Source organism: Pteropus medius, unplaced genomic scaffold (assembly GCF_902729225.1).
Source record: "Pteropus medius unplaced genomic scaffold, Ma_sr-lr_union100, whole genome shotgun sequence".
NCBI classification, from domain to species: Eukaryota; Metazoa; Chordata; class Mammalia; order Chiroptera; family Pteropodidae; genus Pteropus; species Pteropus medius.
In genome coordinates this window covers 15169626-15191941 of record NW_024349804.1, presented here as the reverse complement: position 1 = coordinate 15191941, position 22316 = coordinate 15169626, and the positions used below count along the sequence as shown (strand labels likewise).

Sequence of the window (22316 nt, the reverse complement as noted above, 5' to 3'; positions counted from 1 at the left end):
CGAGGGCAGGCTGCGCAGCCACGGGCTGGGTGGTTGGCCATGCGCAGGCCCTGCTTCTAGCACCCCTGCGCGGGTGGCTGATCAGGCGGCGGGAGCTGAGGGGGGTGAGCGCAGAACCCCCCCGGCCTGCCAGCCGTTCGCGAGGAAGGCCACCTGCGGCCCCAGCAGTGATGCTGGACAGCAGGGTCTGCCAGAGGCCTGGGGAACCACAGAGGCTGTGTGTCTGGGTCTGGTGGTTTCGATTTTTGCCTGGAGACCCAAGTTTCAAATTTACATGACCTTGCATCATCCCTCTCATGACCTCAGAGTTCCAGAAAGTTCCAGAGAAGGGGAGAAACTGGGTTGATACTGGCACTGTCTACCACAGGGCCTGGAGGTGCACTGGACACAGGGACAGATGTCCCAGGCCACACCTCGGGCAAGTGTGTGGCTGCCCACGAGGCACACTCCCCTTCCCCACTGGCCACACCCTTACGCCCCACCTGACGCCACAGCAAGGGCTATGCCCACGGCCAGCACCCCAGGCCCCAGCTCCGCACGGGGAAGACGCGGAAGCGCACTGACCAAAGCTGGCTGACATACCTGCAATTCTGGATGTGATGTAGGATATGTCCAAATCCCCCTTCGCATAACTGGAATTAAAAAGCACTCAGTCATTATGGGAAATTTCCACGGCTCAGTAGCAAGATCTTAAATGACAGTGAGTCCTGGAGAGGCCGTGGAAGGGGTGCTGTCAGCATCGGGCTGCAGCTCCTGGGGAACACGAGGGGTGTGTGTGTGTGTGTGTGTGTGTGTGTGAGTGTGCATGTATACTCACGTGCACACGTACGTGGCTCGCATGCTGTGAGTGTAGCATCTGTGCACGTCGGTGTGTGTGCACATCTGCGTGAGTCCGTGTGTAAAGCTGACGTCCACACGGTGATGAGAAATTAGATCCGCGTGGACCCAGTGGAAGGGTTTTAACTTAGCGCTCTTCCCCTTCAAAGACGCGTGGCAGTGGGAGCTGGCTTTGAAGACGGACAGTAACAAAAACGTACGATAGAGATTTCTGACCCGGCACACCGCGTCTGACCATCACGAACAATCTACGAGGCACACAGAAAGGCAAGAAACGGTTTGAACAGACAGAGCCAGCAACGGAATCGGATGTGGCAGGGATGCTGGAGCCACCAGGGCAGGACCGTGGAGCGACTGCAGCTGACGTGCTGATGGCGGGAGCCACGTGTGCGGAAAGGCGGGCGAGCCGAGAAAAGACACCTGCGACGGGCTTGGCGGACGGCACGCGCGACGGATCCCCGAGCTGCAGGCGCGCCAGCGGGACCTCGGGAAACCGAGAAGCAGAGGGAACCGGCGGAAAACCCAGACGGGGCAGCCAAGGGCTCTGGGACAACTGCAGAAGCCACAACCACGTAACGGGGACGCCAGAGGGTCAGGGACGGCGGACGGGAGAAGTACTTAGGACACTCATGAATGAGAATGTTCCCAAACCACAGACCCAGGGACCCGAGAACACCTGGCAGGACGAAAACCGGGAATGCTGCGCCTGGGCACCTCGCCAACGATCCGCAGAAAATCAAAGATAAAGACCAGACCCCGAGAGAAGCCGGGGGGAAGAACCACACCCACGGAGGCACGACGGGTCCCACCGACTTCCCGGAAGCCGGGCAAGGCCGGAGAGGACGGGCTTAATGTTTAAAGTGTTAAGAAAACCACCAACGCAGGATTCTGTGCCCTGTGAAATTACTCTCCAAAAGTGAAAGAAAAAGAAAGACTTTCTCAGACAGACAAAACCTGAAGAAATTTGCTGCCAGCATACCTGCCTTGCAAGAACCGTTAAAAGCTCTTTAGAGAGGAAAAAAATGATTCAAGTCAGAAACTCCGACCCACGTGAAAAAACAAAAGAGCGTCAGGGAAGGAAGAAGCGAAGGCAAAATATAACTTGTACTTCTTGTTCCTAATCGACCAAACAGATGAGTTTGTTCAAAACAGTAATGGCAACGACACGTCCTGCACGCGTGTGCTCGTGTGCAGAGGACACGGACGACGGCTGCGATGCAGGGGCCGAGGCAGGGCTGCCATGGTGACCCTACGGCACCCCCACCAGCAGAGCGGCTGTGTGAAAGTGGACTCACGTCAGCTCTAAGCGCACACTGCAGACCACGGGGCGACACAGACACGGGGAGAGACAAGCGTAACTGAGGTGCAGAGGGTGGAGGAAACAGCATCACAGGAAATGATCGCTCACAACCAGAGAGGCAGAAGCGTGGCAGACAGACAGGGAGGGTGCCGGGGCGGCGACAGAGAACAGTCACAAACACGTGACAGACATGGCAGGTGTGGCCGGGACAGGCGGCGATCCCCGTGGGGGCCGGCAGTCTGGGGCACGTCCGGGGACGGAGGCCAAGCGGGCACCTTCCACAGGCTACTCAGTCGTCCTGTTACCTGCCTCGTGCATGTTCCACTTTCCTACGAACATTCATAATTCACTACACGTGACAGATGCTATTCCTCTGTGACTCGTACAGTTAGAACGTGTTTGCTCCCAATCAGGGTTGTATCTTTTTGTTATTTTAAACCGATGTGAGGTTTTTTTGAAGACCAGAGAGCTTCTTAGTTAGATTTATTGATCATTTCCTCCGCGGCTTGTTTAGGAATCTCCCCCGCAGGGACATGACGTACAGCGCGGGGAATGTGATCCACAGCACTGCAACTACGCACATGGTGCCAGGTGGGCACCAGACGCACTGTCCACCATGCCATACACCTGAACTAACGCCAACGACGCTGAACGTCAGCTGCAACTGAAAATTAAAACTTAAAAAGAAATTTTCCTCACTCTAGAGTTATGAAAATGTTACTCTCTACTTACCAATTTTTCCTTTAAAAGGCTTTTTCCACAATTAGATCTTTTCCCTCATCGGAACCGATGTATTTGGCTGTTATTCTTTCTTTCCCCACAGGTGCTAACGGTCTCAGCACCGTGCACTGACTGGCCCCTCGTGTCGTCTGTGACTGGCCACACACGTGGGCGTCACTCGTCGGTCCCACCTCTTCACGCACAACACTGATGCCTGGAAACTGACACGCTTATTACAGGGTTCGCCTCCTATTAGGCTCGTTTCTGAAAACGCTACTGGCGATTCTGGGAAACATGAACTTTAAGATCAAAATTCGTGGAAACAACGTTGGGATTTTTATCTGTATCATCACGAATCTGCAGATTAAAGAGTAATGCCACATTTGCAACATTCGTCCTCTCAAACACAAATACGGGCTCTCTCTCCACCGCTTCGGTCTGACCCCATGGCCTTCTCCGAGTGCAGCTGGGCAGGACGGCATGGGGGCCTCCCACACAACGCGGCCTGAGCAGGGGCACCCTGTGCAGGCTGTGCTGCCCCTTCCCCCCAGGGGCCGCCAGCAGGCACCCGGGAGGGCAGGAAAGGGGCACGGGCTTGGGGACATCTCTCTGCTGGAGCCCACAGTCAGCGCCATGGAGACCAACTGTCCCCAGTTCGGTCCTAAAATGGACAGACTCCAACATCCTAGGTAACCAGGCAGGCGACCTGACAAGCGTGTTCTAGAATTCACCTGAAGAAACAGTTGCGCGGAAGGGCCGACGCCTCAGGGAGGAAGCGGGGAAGAGGGAGGCATGCACCGTCGGCAGACAGCACGGCGCGCCGAGGGCCGCAGGCACCGAGGTGTAAGCGGGCGCAGAGGACGGACGAGGGGCTCGGAGTCAGACCGGGCGGCCTCGGCTGGCTGACAGGAGAGGGGTCACTCTTGTTGGGGGACAGCAGGCAGGAATCAATGAAAAATCCCCAAAGTAAGGTCCACGTAGATTAAAGACCCTCACGTACAAAAAAAAATTAAAAACACACTTAACCGCTCTGAAACGTATTCTAAACACGTGCAACCATTTAAAACGGGGCACGAAGAAACCTACCGAACGAGAAAACAAAAGACGCAGAGGAAGTTACGGGTAAACTCACGCTTCAAGCGAAACACCATAGCACGAAACCAAAAGAAAAAGACGACTCACAAAGAGAAATTTTTTTGCCACGTTTATTTTCTTCACAAAATAAATCTCTACCTAGAACACGTAAAAGTCAATTAGAAAAGCAAAGCCCAATATGAAAAGAGAAAGAGGCGAGCACAGGACACACACAGGACACGCGTGTGGCCAGCAGTGCACAGCCATGGCCACAGCCACAGGCCACGGACGCCTCTGACCTGGGCGCCTGGTGCTGAAGAGGCGGCGCGGACCGGGCCACGCAGCCCTCGTGTACCCCCGAGGAGGCACGCCCAAGCATGTGGGGTGCAGGGGGCAGAGTGATCACCGAGTGCACGTGCCAGATGTTCAGACATGCAGAGCTGGGAACTTGGCACCCGGCGGGAGGCTGTGTGAGGCCACATGTGTTGGCTCCAGGACACGTGCAAGGGGCGTGGGCAGCTGGGAGCTGCACCTCTAGCCCACAAGAAAGACACACAGACCACAGAGAGAAGGCCCAGGCCCGGCTCCCAGGACACGGACCAGCTGCAGGCAGCTGAGGGCACGCACAGGGGACCTCCTCCGAGGTCAGGCCCCCAGGACCGCTGGGCCCGCACACCACCCGATGAGGGCTCTGCCTGCAGCAGAGTGGGCTGCCCAGGGACCCTACAGCGTCCCTGTCAACCGCCCCAAGGCCCTGACCTGAGCCTCCTGTGGCAGAGCCTTGGGTTGCTGGAGGCCCTTGCTCGTCACACAGGACGCCAGCTGCAGGGTGCCTGGGCCCACGAGGAGAGCAGTACATCTGCCTTCCACACCTCAGCTGCCTGGCCCTCACAGTCACACGCACGGAGGTCAACGGCCGCTGGTCACGTGTGACCCCATGGAGAAAAGGGCTGGCAACAACGTCTCCTGCCAGTGTGCTGCCCAAGACTCCGCTCTGGTTCGTGTGTTTGATAAACAAAGGACCGGTTTGTCCCAGGCAGTCTCCCTGCTAACTCCTGAGCCTGCCAGCATCTCAGACGCTTCTGTCCATTCCGGCCAGTATGCTTCTGAGCCTCCAAAGGCCCCAGCTCAGACTATGGGCACTCCAAGTCAGGCTCTCACTGTGAAGCACCCCTGCCGTCGGGGATGACCCAGTGCCCAGCCCGCTCATCCTGACTTCCAAGGAAGGAGGAGCAGTTCTGGGCCACAATCCAGGGGCCACGGCCGCCACCACAACCCACCTTCTCAGTGGGGAGAGCCAAAGAACGGGCTCACCCCATCTCTTCTGCAGTGGGTACGCAGCGTGGGTCCTGGGCAGGAGGCGGTCACAAACAGGACTGACCGCTCAGGCATGGGGAAGCCTCTGGCGGGCGTCGGGTTTCAGGAGAGCTCGCACCACGACCAGGACGGGCAGAGTGGCCAAGCCCAGGCTGCCCATTCGGATTGGGGCTCCTGCCAAGACTGGCTTTCCCTCCAAGTCTGGTGCGTGCCAGGCAGGGCACCTGTGACCAGGCGTCGTGCACGAGCCGTGTGACCACAGGAAGAGGACTCAATATGGGGTGCAGCCGTGGATCCAGACTCACCGTGCAATTACTCAATCCAAGGGGTACCATCCCCGCCCCACAGGTGGCCGTTTACCTAAACCGCACTCCTGGAACCACAGAAGTGAACCCACAGTCTCACACCCGCCTCTCCTGCTGGCCCCGCTGGGGGCTTCCAGCATCTCGCGCCATGAGCAGCGCACACACCCTGCTCCCCGCCCCGTCCAGCCGAGCCCCAGTCTTTCTCTGCACCATCACGAAGCTGGTGCTGAGGCCCAGGGCGTCGTCAGGAAGGCAGCCCTGTCCCAACCTGCACGTCTCTCTGCAAGTGAGGCCAAGTCACTGTGCTGTGCCCAGGAGCCGCCCGTTCTCGCCGTCGGGCAGCAGCACAAAGGCCTCCGACCTTGGAATCCGGCCGAGCCCCTGCAGCATCACTCACTGGGAGGAAGGCGGCGAGAAGGGCAGGGGACGGCCCGCAGGGCCAGGGTGATAGCCGGCCACTGCAGCACATGCAGAGCGCTCCACGCCGTGGTGCCGTCACACAAGGTCACCTGCCTTTGGCACAGCGGTGAACAGCACGGGGAAGACAGGTCAGCACTGAGTGGTCACTGCCCCGTCCCATGCCCCCCTCACCCAGAATCCAGCCTCAGCCCTGGCCACCCGTCCCTACGGCCAGGACTCCAAAGGGCCCACACTAGGACAGGCAAACGCCAGTTTGCTAACCCGAATCTGGGTGTTGCCAAGGGTCACAGACGCACACGGATGCCGGGACTGAGAAACGCCCGGCCTCGGTGGAAACCGAATTGCCTCTGCTCCAGATCACATCAGTTACCCAGTGCACGAGACCACGGCTGTGCCCACCACGTGCTGGTGAGCACATGCCCTCACGCCCTGTACGTGCACACGCTCACACCTGCTCACGCACTCACCGTGCTCACAGCCCATACAAGCGCTCTCCCACACGTGCACTCACAACTGCCCCCACACACCAGTGCTCACACTCCGCACACGTTCACCTGCCCACATGCAGTTCTCGCACTACCCTCACATGTGTACACGTTCACACCGGTGCTCACACACCCCTCACATGTGCACTCCCACACACCCCCACGCCCACACCCGCTCACCAGTGCTCACCCCTCACAAGTGCGTGCCCACACGTGAATGCTCACATTTGTGCTCACATACCATTCACGAGGGCCCATGCACTCCTGACCACTGCGTGCCAGCGTTCACACCTTTCGCACTTGCACACCATGCATGCAAATGCTCCACACACGCACATACACACAGGCTCATGCTCACACACAAGCACGCACGCCTTCGTCTATGCTGGCGACACAGCTGAAAGCACGGAACCGTCACAGCACAAAAGGACACACGAAACGAGACCCAGAGGTTTCCACGACTGTCCAAAGAAACACAGTCGTCACAATCGAGGGACCAACGTTCTGACCCTGGGACGGAGAACCTGCGACATGTCCAACATCGCTGTAGCTCAGTTCCCACGAACAGCTGCCCGAAACAGCTAGGATGGAGTGACGGCCTCACGGTGAGGCTGACGCCTCTGCGCTGGCCCCACTGAAGGCCAGGGCCAGTGCCTGAGCCCCACGCACGTGCACCGGCCCGCGTCCACGCACCCCGACGCTTCGCGCTGAGGCGGCCTGGGCCTGACCGCGCCTGCCTACTCCACACCGCAGAAGCACCAGTGCGAGCGTGAGGCGTTGCAGCAGCGATGGGCGGCTAGGGGCTGCTGTCATAGACGCCAGCACGCCTCTGCCTCCCGCCGAGTCCCCCCACGGTGGGGGCGGGACCTTGGCGGCAGGGGCCCATCCGGCAGGGCGGAGGCAGCAGGGTCTGCGGCCTGACGCCCATGAGGTGGCTGTGTCAGCTCTGCAGGGCGCACACGCCCCGCGGGTGGGAAATCCACACGCTTCAGAAAAACCGTGAGCCGTCGCCAAGACTGCCCACACCCTCGACCCACCTGGCGACGGACTGGATGACCTTGGAGGACGTGTCCTTGATGTTTGTGAGCAGGCGCCCGGTGCCCCCACGCAGGATGTCCAGGAGCCCGCCGTAGGGCTGGTCGTACTCAGCGAGCGCCAGGCCTGCAAGGAGAGATGAGCCTCAGGTCGCAGGCCAGGCGGGGTCCCAGAGGCGGGAGTAGCCATGAAACCCAGAACCTGCGACAAGCACACTTCCCGTCAACCCCGGCCATCTGCCTTCCCCATGCCAGCCTCAGGGGCACGCAGCACCCTGTTCCCATCTCTGGGACGTGTAAGCAGCTCACCTCCTGACCCACCACTGCACACGCGCACACTGAGGGACCCAGGGGTGAGACAGCCCAACGCCTGAGGTGAGGGGACACAGGTGGACACAGGGCCCAGGAGCGGGGTTGAGCAAGTGGCCCCAGCCGGGCTAAGGTGGTATGGCCGGGCCTGGGGTATGCGCCATCTACAGAGGTGGGGGCACTAGAACAGAGCCTGGCCAGCAGGACGCAGTTCCAAGGGGCATCGATAGGATGTGAACAGGGTGACAGCAAATGAAGGCGGGTGCCCGAAGCTCCAGGAACCTGGGTGTGGCCCTTACAGGCGGCTCTAAAAAGAGGGAGGTGTGATCCATCACTGTGTCTGTGCCTGGGGGGTCTGTGGGCTCTGCCACCGCCTCAGTGACCATCACAGCGACACCAGCCACCGACGGCTGGGTCGCAGCTGAGACGGGGCCAAACACTCTTGGGCTGCTGAGCAGCTGCTGCAGTGTGGCAGGGACCAGCCCGGCCCCAGCACTCACACAGGCGGCATGAGCACGTGTGTGGGGTGGCCCTGCCTGGGCACCTCGAGAACCCAGCTGCCTCCACACAACAGGCATCCACGGAGGCATCCAGGGCCAGTGGGGGTGCTGAAGCCACACTGCGTGGACACAAGATGCCCAGGACATGTGGCCGACTGGTGGCCAGGATGACCCCTCCCCGGGAAACAAAGCAGTCAAAGAGGTCCCGGGACGTGGCCTCCACACACCAGGGCGGGAGATGGCGGACAGGACGGGAGTGTGGCAGAGAACACCCCGGCACAGCCACGGGGCCCGAGCTGAGGGCAGCTCCAGGGACAAGGCTCTGCCGTGCCAGCGCTGGGCACCCAGATCCAGCCTGCCACACGCGGGTCGAGTTGGGCACAGGCCGGTCACCGAGCACGCCGCGAGTCCTCAGGAGGACCTGTTGGCCACCGCTGCCCCTGCCAGGACCGCCTGCCTGCGCCTTCCCCACCAGCAGACCAGGACCTCTGCGGCCTGGCACTCGCCATGACCATGCAACTGCCCTGCACGCCAGCCCTCACGGTCACCATCTGGGACCCTGTGAGGCGGCCTCATCTGAGTGGGCCAGGATCACACACGTCGGCTAGGCCTCCAAGGGGCCGGAGGCTGGGCTGGCCACATCGGGGACAGTGGTGCCTGTGTGGCCACTGCAACAGTCCTACGTGCTGGGTGCAGGGCTCGGCCCTCCCAGGCGTCACAGGCAGCTTCGGGAAACCAGTGCCATCCTGACGACAAGGTGGCTGGCATTCTCTCTCCGCTAGTCCCTCATCCTAAGCCATGGCCGAGCGTGCGGCCCCTGCTGAGGTCTGGGAGCTCAGGCAGCTGTGACCTGGAGGGTCCTGGGCCCTCAGAGCCGGTCGCCTCTCACTGCCAGGCCGAGAGCCCCAGGGGCAGGCCTGGGTGCCCGGCACAGCGGGGCGCGGCGATCCCCAGACGCATGGCAGGGTACTCACTCACGCTGTGGGTGCAGGCAGGGTACTCACTCATGCTGTGGCCGCTGCTCGCGGGGCCGCCAGGAGGGAGGGGCCCCCGGGCCGGGGCGGCGTTCCCACAGCCGCCATTCTGCTCCAGGAGCTGCGAGGTTCAGAGCACATGGTCAGCGGGCGGGCACGCCGCCGGCCGCACGGGGTGGACCACGGCCCCAGCCCGCCAGGCGGGGGCGAGCCACGACTTGTCGTCAAACCCGAGGGCAGAACTCGCGCGGCTGTAAACGGGCCCCATGGACCAAGGGCAGCCACTCAGGCCAGGAGTGTGCACTCACAGGGATCACTCGGCAAGCACCCTGAAATGGAGGCAGTGGCTGCGAGCCCACCCACGCCCGCTGCGCACTGGACGCTGCCGCGCCTCGTGGGGACAGCTGCTTCACTGCCCGGGGCAGAAACCTGACTTCAGAGGGGTCTGATGTCTGCCCCACTATCCTGGGTTCGAGAAGCGCTGAGTGCTCGGGAGTCGCTCTGCTGTGGCCACGTCTGCCCGGCGGCCCGAGTCTGTCCAGTGGCAGCCCTGCCACCCCGCAGAGCGCCCAGCAGCATACGTGGAAGTGACGTGAAAATGATGCCGCCCGCCCTCAGCCAGCCCGGGAAGCACCCGCGGGCGTGTCACACACCAGCCCGTCACTTCCGCGTCCTGCCTGGGCCCCAACACGGGGATGGACACTGAGTGCCACCTGACGTGGGATGGCGCTGCGTGGTCAACGGGGCCCCGCACCCAATTTATTCCCTTGACCCCGGGACCCCAGAGCAGCATACTTCTCATCGGGGGGCCCGCCCTCAGGGGCACTCGATCCCCACGGGTGGCATGGGTGCACTTCCCTGCACAACAGACGGGAGCTCCCTCCAGAGCTATCACCCCTAAAGCAGACCGGGGGTCTCAAGACCACACACTTGCGAGTGACACCTGGAGACCTTACCTCGGTGATGGGCGACTTGGGGTTCACATTCCTGGCGGCTGCGATCTCCTGCAGCTGGTTCACCAGCTCTGTGATGGACAGACGCTCCTCTGGGTTGACCTTCAGCGTGGCGCCTGCAGCAGAGGCAGCGCGTGCTCAGGGCCCAGTGTCCCACCGCCCTGCACTTGCAGAGAACCCCGCTTCCCTCACGTCACTGATTTTAAAAGCGAGGAACGTATGACACAGAAAGTGACGACGAGTGGAGTGACACGATCGAACCGGCCCTGCAGAGCACCGTGAACTCGCAGAGGGCGAGCGACCAGAGCGGGGAGGCTGCCCCGGGCGGCCGCCTGGGGTGACGGGGTGTGGGGGGCGCGTCCTCCACGGGCCCTGCACACAAGACTCACGGATGAGGCCGTGGAACACGGAGTACTGGGTGTCGTCGGGAGGGATCGAGTACTTCCCGTTGACGATGCGAAGTTTTGCCCCATCTTCGAACGGGTGCTGCCGGAAGCACAGCAGGTACAAGATGCAGCCCAGGGCCTGCGGGGGCGAGGTGAGAGGCGCGGATGGAGGAAAGGGTGTGGCCCTGCGCTCGGATCTCTGAGGAGACAGTCAGGGCCCAGTCTCTGCCTGTCTGTGACTGAGCTGACGCCTGGGCTGCTTCGCGCCGAGCTCAGAGTCTGGAACGTGAGCTTCGAGGTGCAAGGCCACAGGGTGGTCGTCTAGGGTTGAGGCATCACTGTCCCTGCTCTTAAGGAGGCGACAAGACACCGGTGCTCAATGGCGGGGGGGTGGGGGCAGCAGACACCAGCAGAAGCACTGCTGAGCATGACACCCACCCCGGCGACACCAGACCTCACTCTGGCCATCACCAGGCTAGCATAAAGCCCTGAGGCCATCCGGCATGCCCAGGGTATGGCCGCGCAAGCCACGGCTCCGTGAATGTCCCAGCCGCTCTGCAGAGCTCTGACCCAGAGGGCAGGTGTCCGTGTCAGGGGAGCTCAGTGGCAGGCCTACGGGGAGCAGACCTGTGCCGACCACCCCACACTCACACCCCATTTCTACTCAGGCCTTCTCCGGCGACAACAGCTAGCGGCAGCGCAGCGGCCTCACCCAGATGTCCTGCTTCTCGCCGATGGGGAAGTGTGAGTACAGGTCCACGGCTTCCGGCGTCCGGTACGTGGGCGTCGTGTTCCTGGTGATCTGAAGGAGACACACACGTCAGAGGAACGTTACCTGCACGGGTGTTTTCACTGTGAACCGACGCCCACGCCGCCGGACACTCGCTTCCAGCTCTCTGTATGTCAGAAACGTCGCAGGCTGCCAGCCCCACCCCCACCACCGCCCATCTCCAGAGCTGCTCGTCCCCCACCCGTCTCGCATGGCGCCCGGCGTTGGCTCCTCCACCAGGCCAATGCGCTCGTGATGACCCCTGTGCTGTGTTCACCTAGCAGGAGGCCTGTCCACAGTGGCCCAAAGCCAGTTTTGAAAGGCGGGCCGCTCGTATGTACGAAAGGAAGCGGTTTATTCTACAAGCTTCAGTAACAGGAGGAAGGACAGAACCCGAGACCCAAACACACAGGGCGGGACGTGTGACAGGTGGGAGCTGGCAGGCCTCCAGCACGCGGCAAACACACTAGCACGAACCCCAAGGCCGCAGGCTCCTGTGGGAACTGTCGACAGAGCCATGACTGCGGCAGGACAGGGAGAATGGGGCCTCGTGCAGAGTGGGACCAACCGCTCTCCACTCGAAGCCCAGCTCTGAGAGGGTCGGCCACGGCCGGGCACACACGTGCGCGACACTCAGCGCCAACCAAGGACGCAGACGGATCCTGCACCCCCAGAAATGAGCCACCCCTGCGCTCCACTGGGGCAGACGGGCCCAGAGCACGGGGAGGCGAGGCAAGGTGGGTGGCCCCCAGTGGAGTGCAGAGGCGTCGGCACAGGAAGCCATCGTGCCGCAGGCGCACGACCCTGCACTGCGCATGAACGTAACCCTCCCGTAACCCTTGAGCGCTGTGTAGCTGGAGGCCGGCACTGACCCCTCCGTCCAGAGCGGCACTCCCAGGTGGCGCCCCGCAGGCACAGGCCCAGCACCGCGGGGACACGCGCAGGCTGCCCTGTGCGGTGCCGTGTGCCACGCGGTGGGCTGTGCAGGACACCGAACTGGCCACGCGAGCCACCCATCTCACCTCCTCCTCCACCAGGGCACGCTGCTGGGCACTCCAGCTGTAGTCGGGGCAGTGCGAGATGGTGGTGGCACTGCCGAAGTCACACAGCTTCACGGTCCCCTGGCTGCTCAGCAGCAAGTTCTCCACCTGCAGGGTCGGAAGGTGCCAGTGAGCTCGGGGCGTAGACAGCCCCCCAGGGAAGGCTCAGAGCAGTCAGCAAGAGGCCTTCCTCCAGCAAAGCGGGGAATGCGATGTCTCAACCCTCCTGATCAAAATCAGTACATGTACCTGTAAAAACAGATAATTTAGTAAAATAAAAAAAAATTTTAAATCAACCACAAATCAAAGATAAGTCCAACAAATAACGTGAGATATACGACAAAGCCTTTAGAAAAGGTGGTTAGATGGTGGAAAAAATGACATCCCTATTAAAAGCCATCGAATACACCAAAAAGCCAGAAAAATCTGTAACAGAAGACATACAAAAGACTCCTAACCAGAACACTGTAAATAATTGAGATAAAATTTTAAAATCCAAAGTAAACAGAACCAGACCACGCTCCCAACACCAACGGCAGGACCCTGCCCTGGTCACCAGCAGGTCCGCAACCCAGGCCGGGAAGCCATGTCCAGCCCCGCCCTCTGCAGGGCCGAAGGCTGAGAACGGCTTCCACGGACGGCAGTGCTTGAAAACCAACAGGAGCCCAAGGATTCCCAGGGCGGGCCCCGGGCAGCCCACACGCTCACTGCCCAATGGGGCTGAAACATCTGAGGTCTGGCCCTTCCCGGACAAAGCGTGTGGGCGCCTGCTCTGGGGGAGTCAAGGCAATCCCAATCACAGTCCCTAAAGTTTGGGGGCAGAACCTGTCAAAACTTATTCAAAACTCTACATGGAGACACAAAGAGCCAAAAAGAGCCAGCGGTCCTAGAGCAGCAGGTGCGAGCTGCCGTGAAGCTCCGGCGAGGGACGGCCACACGGCCGAGGTGCCAGGAGAGACAGCCACGATGAACAGGAGGCCCTGGCCCTAAGCACGGGGCGAACCGCAGGGCTTCAGGACGCCACGCCTGGGGGGGCCGAGAGCTCCGTCAAGACATGGAACACGACGTGACTGTGATGGCGGCCGGCAGGTGCCCTCAGCACACTAGCCACTGTGTGGGCCACGAACACCAACATGGGGCTTCTGGGGAGGGGACAGAGAGCGGCAACTCAGAGAGCGAAAAACGGGCTGATGCTTCCGCAGGTGCTTCCCAGAGGAGTCCAAGCAGCACTATGCACGAAAGGTGGCCGACGCCCTCCGCAGCAAGGAAACGACACCGAAACCCCACGACTGGCCCACACTAGGGCCAGCGGAGCGCAGGCACGGGAACCGCCCGCCACACGAGGGTGCAGACACCCTCCGCCGTCCTAGCGGCCCTGACATCAGGTGCAGAGGGGCGCCAAGGAGCAGGGCGCCCACGGCGCAGTCTGCTAATTGCGGGGCGCCACACAGATGGCCGAACCTTAACCCACAGCGCTGAGCAGACGCCTGACACGGGAAGTGCATGCTGGGGCCACACACAGCAGCCGTGGACAGGCCCCGGGGACGCGCGACGGAGCCCTGGCCACCAAGGTCCCCGGCGCACGGGGCGGGGGAGGTGAGGGGGCAGGCCCAGGCCGGCTGCCCACCTGCGCACGGAGTGCGGTCCCCTGCTGCTCACTCCTCAGGACACTGCACGGGCACAAGCCCACGCCCAAGTCGGAGCAGTCTCGATGGCCCGAGGGCGCCCGGCCCCCGGGGGTGCGGCGGTGGCCGGAGGCAGGGAAGGGCATCCGCGCTCGGGGCCACTCGGTCCCGGCAGCCTCTCGCCACAGCCCTTGCAGCTCTGCAGGCACAGGTCCCGGGCCGGGGCCCTAGCCCCACAGGTGTCCACAGTCGGGCACCTGCCAACTAGTCACCATAACCAGCCTCTGGGTTCAGGTGACAAAAGACAAAGGCCCAGGTCGTCAGAGGCTTGAACTGAATGACACCGCAGCCTCACAGACAGGGCGCCAGGGCCACTGGGCACGCGAGGTGGACCCTGCCAAGCAGGGGCGGGGACTGGACTGGGGCGGTACCTTGAGGTCTCTGTGGATGATGGGCGGCTTCTGTCTGTGCATGTGCTGCACGGCTCTGCACACCTGGTAGAAAATCTTCAGGATGGTGTCGCACGAGAGTGGCCCTTTAGATTCATTTTTCTTTAAAAACTCTACCAGCTGCCCTAAAAGAGGATTAAACGCACATCACCATGGGACCACAGATGCTGACCGGCCGCAGGGAGGGACCCGCCAGCCGGGCCGGAACTGCGCAGCCTGTGAGGCAGAGGCGGTTGGGACACCGCAGCACGGCACCTGCCACGGCTACTGAGCCGCACAGACGGCCGGCGTGGTCCCCGCAGACCGCTGGCCCCTCGGAGCCGCTGAGCCGGCAGCTACCGAGAAAACCAGCAACGCCCACCTTCCACACCTGTCTCTCATGAAACCACCGCTCCGTTTCCCTAAGTGACACACAGCGATCCCACCTGTCAGCGGGAGCCTCGATGAGCGCTCACTGCACTGGACGCAGATGCACGTGGGACGAGCCTGTGGTGACAGCACGGGCGCCCCGTGCACCAGGGGCGCCAGGCTCCGCCAGGACCGGGCTGGCTCTCTGCGGGGACACCGCATCCAGGGCTACGGGACCAGCCTCCACAGGCTGCCCACACTCCGCTGGCACCCCAGCCCACTCCTCCCGCAGCCCCGTCCCCACAGCCTCTTCCCGGAGGGGCCCGCCTTCTGCTCAGACCACACTGCCTCCTCCTGGCCCAGGCCCTCGGCCCCCTCAGCTACTCAATGCAGAACCCAGGCAGTCACCGGCCCTGCAGCCCCACAGTGGGGCCCTGCCTACTGTCCCGCCCTCTGCCACGCTGCCATGCGCACCGGCTCCTGTCCCACCTCGGGACCTTGCCCGGGCTGCCCGCTGCCCGCTCCCCTTGCGTTTCCGGCCTCTAACATCACCTTCCAGGGACCGTCTCCGCTCAGACTGTCAACCGTGCACCCCCTCTCCTGGGCCGCGTCTCCTGGACATTCAGAACCACCCAGCCCTGCCTCCGGGAGTAGGCTGGGGTCTTTGTGGGCTGTCTGGTGAGTCACTGCACCCTGTGCGGCAGCGTCTACACTGCAGAGGGGTGAGGCGTGGGCGCCAGCGTGGACCTCCTACACGTCCATGGTGTCCGGGCTCTTTAAGGACCGCGTCGCCCTACAGCCTTCAACACCGAGGGCAGCTGCGGCCCGGGGCCTGCACGCTCCTCCACCAGCCACCTGCTCTGGCGTCTGCATCCCACATGGACAGCCCAACCCCCCATCTCGGCTCTGGCTCCCCAATCTGCCCACGCTCTGGGCCTGAGCACCAGCCTGCTGCTCTCACCCCGCAGCCCAGCCCACTGTCCCCTGTCCCGGCCACACCCGCCTCACAGGCTTTCCGCAACCCTCCTGAGGGACTGGGGGACACACTGACAGCCAAGTGGCAGAGGGAGGGCAAATGAGCCGGTGCATGGAGGAACGATCACAGCGTCAGTGCTCGCTGGTCTCTGCTGATCTATGAAAATTGGCGGGGGGGACTCTTTGAAAACAACTCCGTAGGAGCAGAGGGGCTGGAGAGGGCACCGCGGGGCGAGAGGTGGGGCAAGGCCTGTGGGCTACCAGGAAGGGGCAGGGAGGCTCCCACGGGCAGGCACCCACATCACGCCCCTCTCGAAGACCTGCCTACACCGGTCCCCGCCCTGTGCCAGGCAACCCTTGCACCCGCCCGCAAGCGCCCCAAGCATTCGGCCCCCAGCCTCGTACGCAGCACCCAGACTGGTGGTCCGGGCATGTGCTCCTCGAGGGTGCCCTGTCACCAAAGCCACACTACCCCACGCACGGGAGCGCAGTGAGCAGCCAACACCAGGCTCCACCACTGGCCCTCCTTCAGGACGTGACCTCACTTGAGAAACGGATCATGCAGGTCCTGCTGAACCCCAAGACTGAAGCAGTGCAGACATGTCTGAGCCCCAGACACAGTGGCTGGGCTACGAGCACAGAGGCTACCAGAGCACACAGGGAGCCACGCATCCCTGGCAGGGCGCACGGGGAGCCACCCGTCACCGGCAGGCCACGGTAGCGTCACCTGTGCTGCCCAAGGTGCAGAGAGCAGGGCCTCAGAATGCCGCAGCGCCCTGGCCCAAGAGCCCAGCAATGCTGTCCGCAGGGCCACCGGCTCCCACGCGGACACGCAGCACGCCGGGGCGCTCACCTCTGCAGAGCTCCGTCAGCAGCAGGAACTCCGCCTGCCCGGTGTCCGACTCCTCCTTCCCTATGGACGCCGCGGAACAGAACTGGACGATGTTGGGGTGCCCAGAAAGCTTTTTCTGCAGGTGTCTCGTTAAAGGAGAATGCCACACCCGCACACTTAGAGACACCGCACACGTGACATCAAGACACGAGTCGTGAGCGGATCGAAGGGCCTGACCACTGAGCAGAGATGGGGGAGGGCGGGTGAGGCCACCACAGGGCAGGACCCGGCGGGAAGGGTGCAGAGGGAGGTGCAGGTGCGGACGAGCATGCTGGCCACACCTGACCACAGGCCAGAGGGGCAGCCGGCGGGGTGCGGCGGGCGTGTGTGAGCAGCCGTCAGCAACGGCGGGTGCCCCTACACTCGGTGAGGCAAGCATCCAGGGCTGAGGCGGCCAGTGGGCTCACCATGGGCAGAGGGGACCGAGAACAGGTCTGGCAGCAAAGGGCAAGACCCTCGCTTGGAGAGAACGGGTGCCGGAGTGGAGGGCGACCAAGGAGCCCCCAAGTCCACCATCTGTACACGGGCCCACAGCCCAAGCGCTCTGGCGGCCGGAGTGGCTGGTCAGGAGAAGCGATGCTGAGGCCCAAGAAGGGGCCCTGGCGATGGCCAGGGGCACAGCGCTTGGCTGGGCACCATGGGCCACAGCAGCCCATCCCCTGGGCACAGAGACCTCCGGGGCAGGACCCATGTGTCCACTCCCAAAGCCACTAATACTGGGGAGTGAAAGACGTGGAAAAAGCTTCTGTTTACTAGAAACAGCTTACAGACAAGTCCCGGAAAAGCCAAAGCCAATGTGAGCGCGTCGGGAGCACAGCTCGGTGCCCGCCTCCCCGGGGAGGCGCTGAGAAGGATACCATGAAACACACTTCCTGAATGATGGCTCTGTTCTTCTCCTCCTCATTGGACAGCAGTCTCTGCAGCAGGAGAGAGCGGAGACAGGGTCAGCAGCTGCGTGTCTTCCTGCCCCGCGTGCAGGAGAGCGACGCCACCCCATCCTAACCCCGACCGCTGCAAACCCCGAGAAAAGCCGAAGGCCGTGGAAATGGTCCTTGATGATGCAAGGACACCAGAGAAACTAAACACAGGAGCCTTTGCTCCAAGCGGGCCGAAGACGACGAGAGAAAAGGAGAGAAGACGCCGCGGAAACGAGGCCCAGCCCGGGCCCCCAGCCCCGACGGAGCGGCTGGCCGCTGAGCGAACACGGGGCCGGCCGCGCCGCTGACAAGACGCCCCTCCCGCTGTCCTGCCGTGACTCACACACGGGTGCACTGTGGGCCGCAGTTTACCAGAGCAGCTTTTGAAGTCCTGCTATTTGTGGGACCCTCGCTGCAGTTTTGGCACTGTGAGGTCACTGTCCCCCCAGGTGGCCGGCTGAGCCCTCATCCCAAAGTTGAGACCACGCCCTTAAAGTCCACTAACACTGCTGATGGCTTCTCGCCACCAGAAGAAACAAATAAGACACATAGATAGACTGGAAAAAAGAAACCAACGAAATGATGGGGAGAGACCCTTCAAAACGGCCACTTTGAGATTTCCTCTAAAAAAACCCAAAACCCACATAAAATGGCATCACCCTTTCTTACCTTTAATGCATACTCTCTGCCACTTCCCAGATCTTGAGCTTCATATACAAATGCAAACCCTCCTGAAAATTAGAAAAACACACATATCAGTTCAGTGCTATGATTTTTATTCAACGTTAAACTTTTAAAATATCTTTACTAAGCAAAATACAAACCGGACCTGTGGGTAGCAATTTGTTTTCTGCAAAAATAACAGCTCCATTTTGTATAATACTAGTTTTTCATTATCCTGCTTCCGAGGCAGGAAGGAAAAACATAGGAACAGAGATCAATGACAGAAAAAGCGGAGAAAATCAACAAAGCCAAGGCCAGTTCTCCGACAACAGGTAAACAAGGTTGATAAATTCCAGACAGACTGATCAGAGAGAGCATGAGACCGATCGAGGCCAAATTACCAACATTTAACAGCACCGCCTGAATGCGTGACAAAAAAGGACATTAAAAGTATAGACTGACATCACACGTGAACACGGACAAGAGAACCCTTAAATTCTTAATTCTAAATCAATTAAAATGTTAGCACATCAAACCCAACAACACATAAAAAATGACGCATCGTGACTAAGGAAAGTTGATTTTGCATTTGAAAATCAATATGATTCTATTGTTTTGGGGTTTAATTTGAGCTTTTTCTAGCTTCCTGTAGCGGAAAATTGCATCTTGAAATGAAGAACTCCCAGGAAGCTAGGAAGAGAAGGAAACTCGCTCAGTCTGATGCAGGACACCTGTGAAAGGCCAACGGCAGCACCACATTTAGTGGTGGGTGGCCCCGGGCTTTGCCCCCGGATCAGGAACAAGGCAGGATACGTGTTCTCAGCCAGGCAAGAAAAAGACAGCGAAGGTGTCCTGCCTGGAAAGATCGGAAAGAGGTAACAGCATTTTCTTTGCAGACAATGACATAGGCAATTGTGGCATTTCTCCCCAAAGGCCACCACAACTAGTAAATGAGCTGTGGAAGCTGCGGGGTGTCAGGGCAACGTGCTCCCGCACACCTGGGTCAGGCAGAGAGTTTCAGATGCGGTAGAAGCAGCGCTGGGGTCTGACACACACTGTGAGAAGGATGAAAAGACAAGCCGCTAACTGGACTTTGCAAATCGCTCTCCCGATAAAGGACTTCCACAGAAATACGAGGAGCCCAAACCCAGCAGCGACAAAAACGTTAGTGGGCCAATACCTACAAGACACATGAAACGCAGACGAGTGCCAAGCGAGCACACGAAGACACGTTTGATGCCACCGCCCACAGGGAACCACACGCGAGCCGCCGACTCTGCTGCACCCCTAACCAGCCCGTCTGCGCTTCAAGCCTGACCACAGCAAACGCCGGCCAGGGTGCGGCTACGGGACGCTCACGCGCGGCTCGTGGGGACTAAAACGCGAAACCACTGCGGAGGACAACTGGTCCGTCTGCGTCATGCTGCTGGTATTTACCCAGAAACAATGAAGGCGACCCGCACACAGAGACTCGTACGCAAATGCTCGTCCAGCTTCACTCCTAACGGCCCAACGGGGAACAACCCTCGAGGCCACCAGCGGTGCCCCAAGCGAAACACGGCTCGGCAATAGATAAGATGGAGCTGCTGTTGACAGGCAGTGACGTGGGTGACTCCGAAAGTGTTATGCTGAGGAAAAAAGCCAGGGAAACAGGATGTGCTCATGATTTCATTCACAGAAAGCTCTAGGAAGCACACGCTATCTACTGTAACGAATCAGTGGCTGCCTGGGGGTGAACGGCAGCGGGAAGGGTGGCAGGGGGTGTCCTGGTGGTGATGCAGTGCTCACGGCTTTGACTGCGTGACATCTGTGTGGGTGAACACACACCGCGCGTGCCAACAGTGTCCGGACACGTATGTGTTATGTGTCAACTTTACCTCAACATAGCTGTCAAAAAGTTAAAATAAATAAATCCACGTGAGAAAATAGATAAAAGAAGATAAATAAAATCCACGAAATATAAAGAGCAAACACGGCTTCACTGGTGGGTTCTATCAAGCATTTACGAAAGAAAGCAGAAGAATCTCACACAAACTCTCTCCTAAGAGAAGAAAATAGGCCCCCACTTAGTATTTGAAGGCAAAGACAATAAAAACACAGATCAAAATCACTCATTAACACAGATGTAAAAAGCCTCAGCAAAGTACGAGCAAATGACCTCGGCACAACCTGACAAGGACAACGCACCACTGCGGAGTGGGCCCCCTGCCCGCTGCCAGGCTGGTTCAGCGCTGACCAGCACCACGGAACACGGCGCTGCCAGGATGCGGAAGCGGGTCCGCCGGCAGACACACGGGGAGCGCGTCAACACGCAAAACCCACCCGTGATCCTCAGAACCAGTCCAATGAAAACTCAGCAAACGTCTTCGATCTGAGCCACGGCCACCACTGAACACCTGCAGCGGACGTGAGATTCAGCGGGGCCTTCTAGGAACGAAGCGAGGACGTCTGCTCTCAGCCCCGTCATCAGCACTTCACTGGAGACCCCAGTCAGTGCAAAAGCCGGAAAAATAAACCACGAGCTTTAGTAAAGATCGGAAAGGGAGAACTAAACTGCTCCTATCTGCAGACGGCAGGACTGTAAAGGCGGACCTCCCTGAGGATCCGCCGAAGACTCCAGAACTGAAGAGCAAGCTCGGCAACAGACGCGTCCGCGCCCCCAGCCTGTCGCCACGGCCACCACCACCCAGGGCCTTTCACGCGGCACCCGGATGGGCCCACGTCCCCTGGACGCCGGCCCAACTCCCTCCGACTTTCTGATACCTGACGCTGTATCACACATCCACCTGGACACCTGTCTGCTGTCCCTCTCACTAGACTGTCAGCTCGGCGAGGCAGAAACTTCATCTCTGCCGTTGGCATCTGCGCCACCGGCACCTAGAACAGGGCCTGGCACAGTAGCGAGCAAATGTGTACTGAGCAAATGAGCAGATCACGACTCCAAATCCCAAGCGAAAGGCAACTCTCGGGCATGAGTGCGCGTCATTCAGAGCACGCCTGGCACCGCGAAGCCGGCTGCACACTGTGCGGACGCGAGCGGGGAAAGCGGGAAGAGGTGAGCGGGCCAAGCGCGCCTAAGTTCCCGCTGGCGGTTACTGGGCTGCAGCCAGGGAGCAGCGCAACGGAGCTTCGGCTCTAAATGTTTAAATGGTCTGGAGCCAAATGTAACTTTTCTAAAGCTACCGTTCATTAGTCCTGGAGTGTAGGGACTTGGACGTTTGTTGTCACTCGTTCCACTTGTCTGCACTGCTGAATTTTCCCTAACTGAAGAAGAGAACACCGAGCTTCAGGGCCTGTCATACAGCTACTGTGACAGAGGCTGGTACTGGTGGACGGGCGGAGTCACAGGTCAGCGGAACAGGAAAACCCCAGAAACAGCCACACGATTTCTGATAAAGACGCCAAAGCAATTCGCTGGAGGAAGGGCGGCGCTGGCCCTGTGGTGCTGGAGCAAACGGACACCCTCAGGCCGAGGAGAAAAAGGCGTCTGATGCGAACGGCGGGCCTTGATGACAAGGAACGCGGGGAGCACACAGGTAAAACTGGGAAACTTTCAGAAAAACAAGAAAATCCTCGCGCTGCGGAGCATGGCAGAGTCCCAGACTCGGGAGCAACAGCAAGAGTCACAGGGAAAGTGGATAATGCGGACTTGATGGAAGTTAAAAACTTTGGACCTGCAGAAGACCCCGTTTGGGGAGAAAAAGACAAGCTGCCGCCAAGAGGAAGTACGTGCTGAGCTCGCGCCTGACAGAACGCGCACGTCCAGAGTCTGTGAAGAACCCTCAAAAGTCAACAACAACAAAAATAAGGTTAGAAAATGAGCAAGAGACAGGCAGAGACAGTTCACTGAGGAGCAGACGGAACTGGTGTGTGACCAGCCTTAGACATGCAGATTCAACCCACGGTGAGGTGTCACCACGCGCCCGTCCCAACCACTACATAAAAACACAATTCAGACGCTGGCGCAGTCACGAGGACACTGGGTCACTCTTTGTCATGGGCTCAACCGTGTCCCCCAGACTTC

General features: G+C 60.3%; 1 protein-coding gene across 1 annotated transcript in view; it reads right to left on the bottom strand.

Moving 5' to 3' along the window:
* Positions 1–18443, bottom strand: part of GAK (cyclin G associated kinase) — a 36912-nt gene extending 18469 nt beyond the window's left edge. The window contains 11 exon segments of the mRNA XM_039838369.1: positions 583–632; positions 7496–7619; positions 9306–9396; positions 10232–10344; positions 10618–10753; positions 11327–11416; positions 12406–12531; positions 14480–14622; positions 16674–16788; positions 17570–17629; positions 18299–18443. Of these exon segments, the coding sequence (XP_039694303.1) occupies positions 583–632; positions 7496–7619; positions 9306–9396; positions 10232–10344; positions 10618–10753; positions 11327–11416; positions 12406–12531; positions 14480–14622; positions 16674–16788; positions 17570–17572 (991 nt within the window). The 5' untranslated portion in view covers positions 17573–17629; positions 18299–18443.
* Between the last annotated feature and the right edge of the window lie 3873 nt (positions 18444–22316).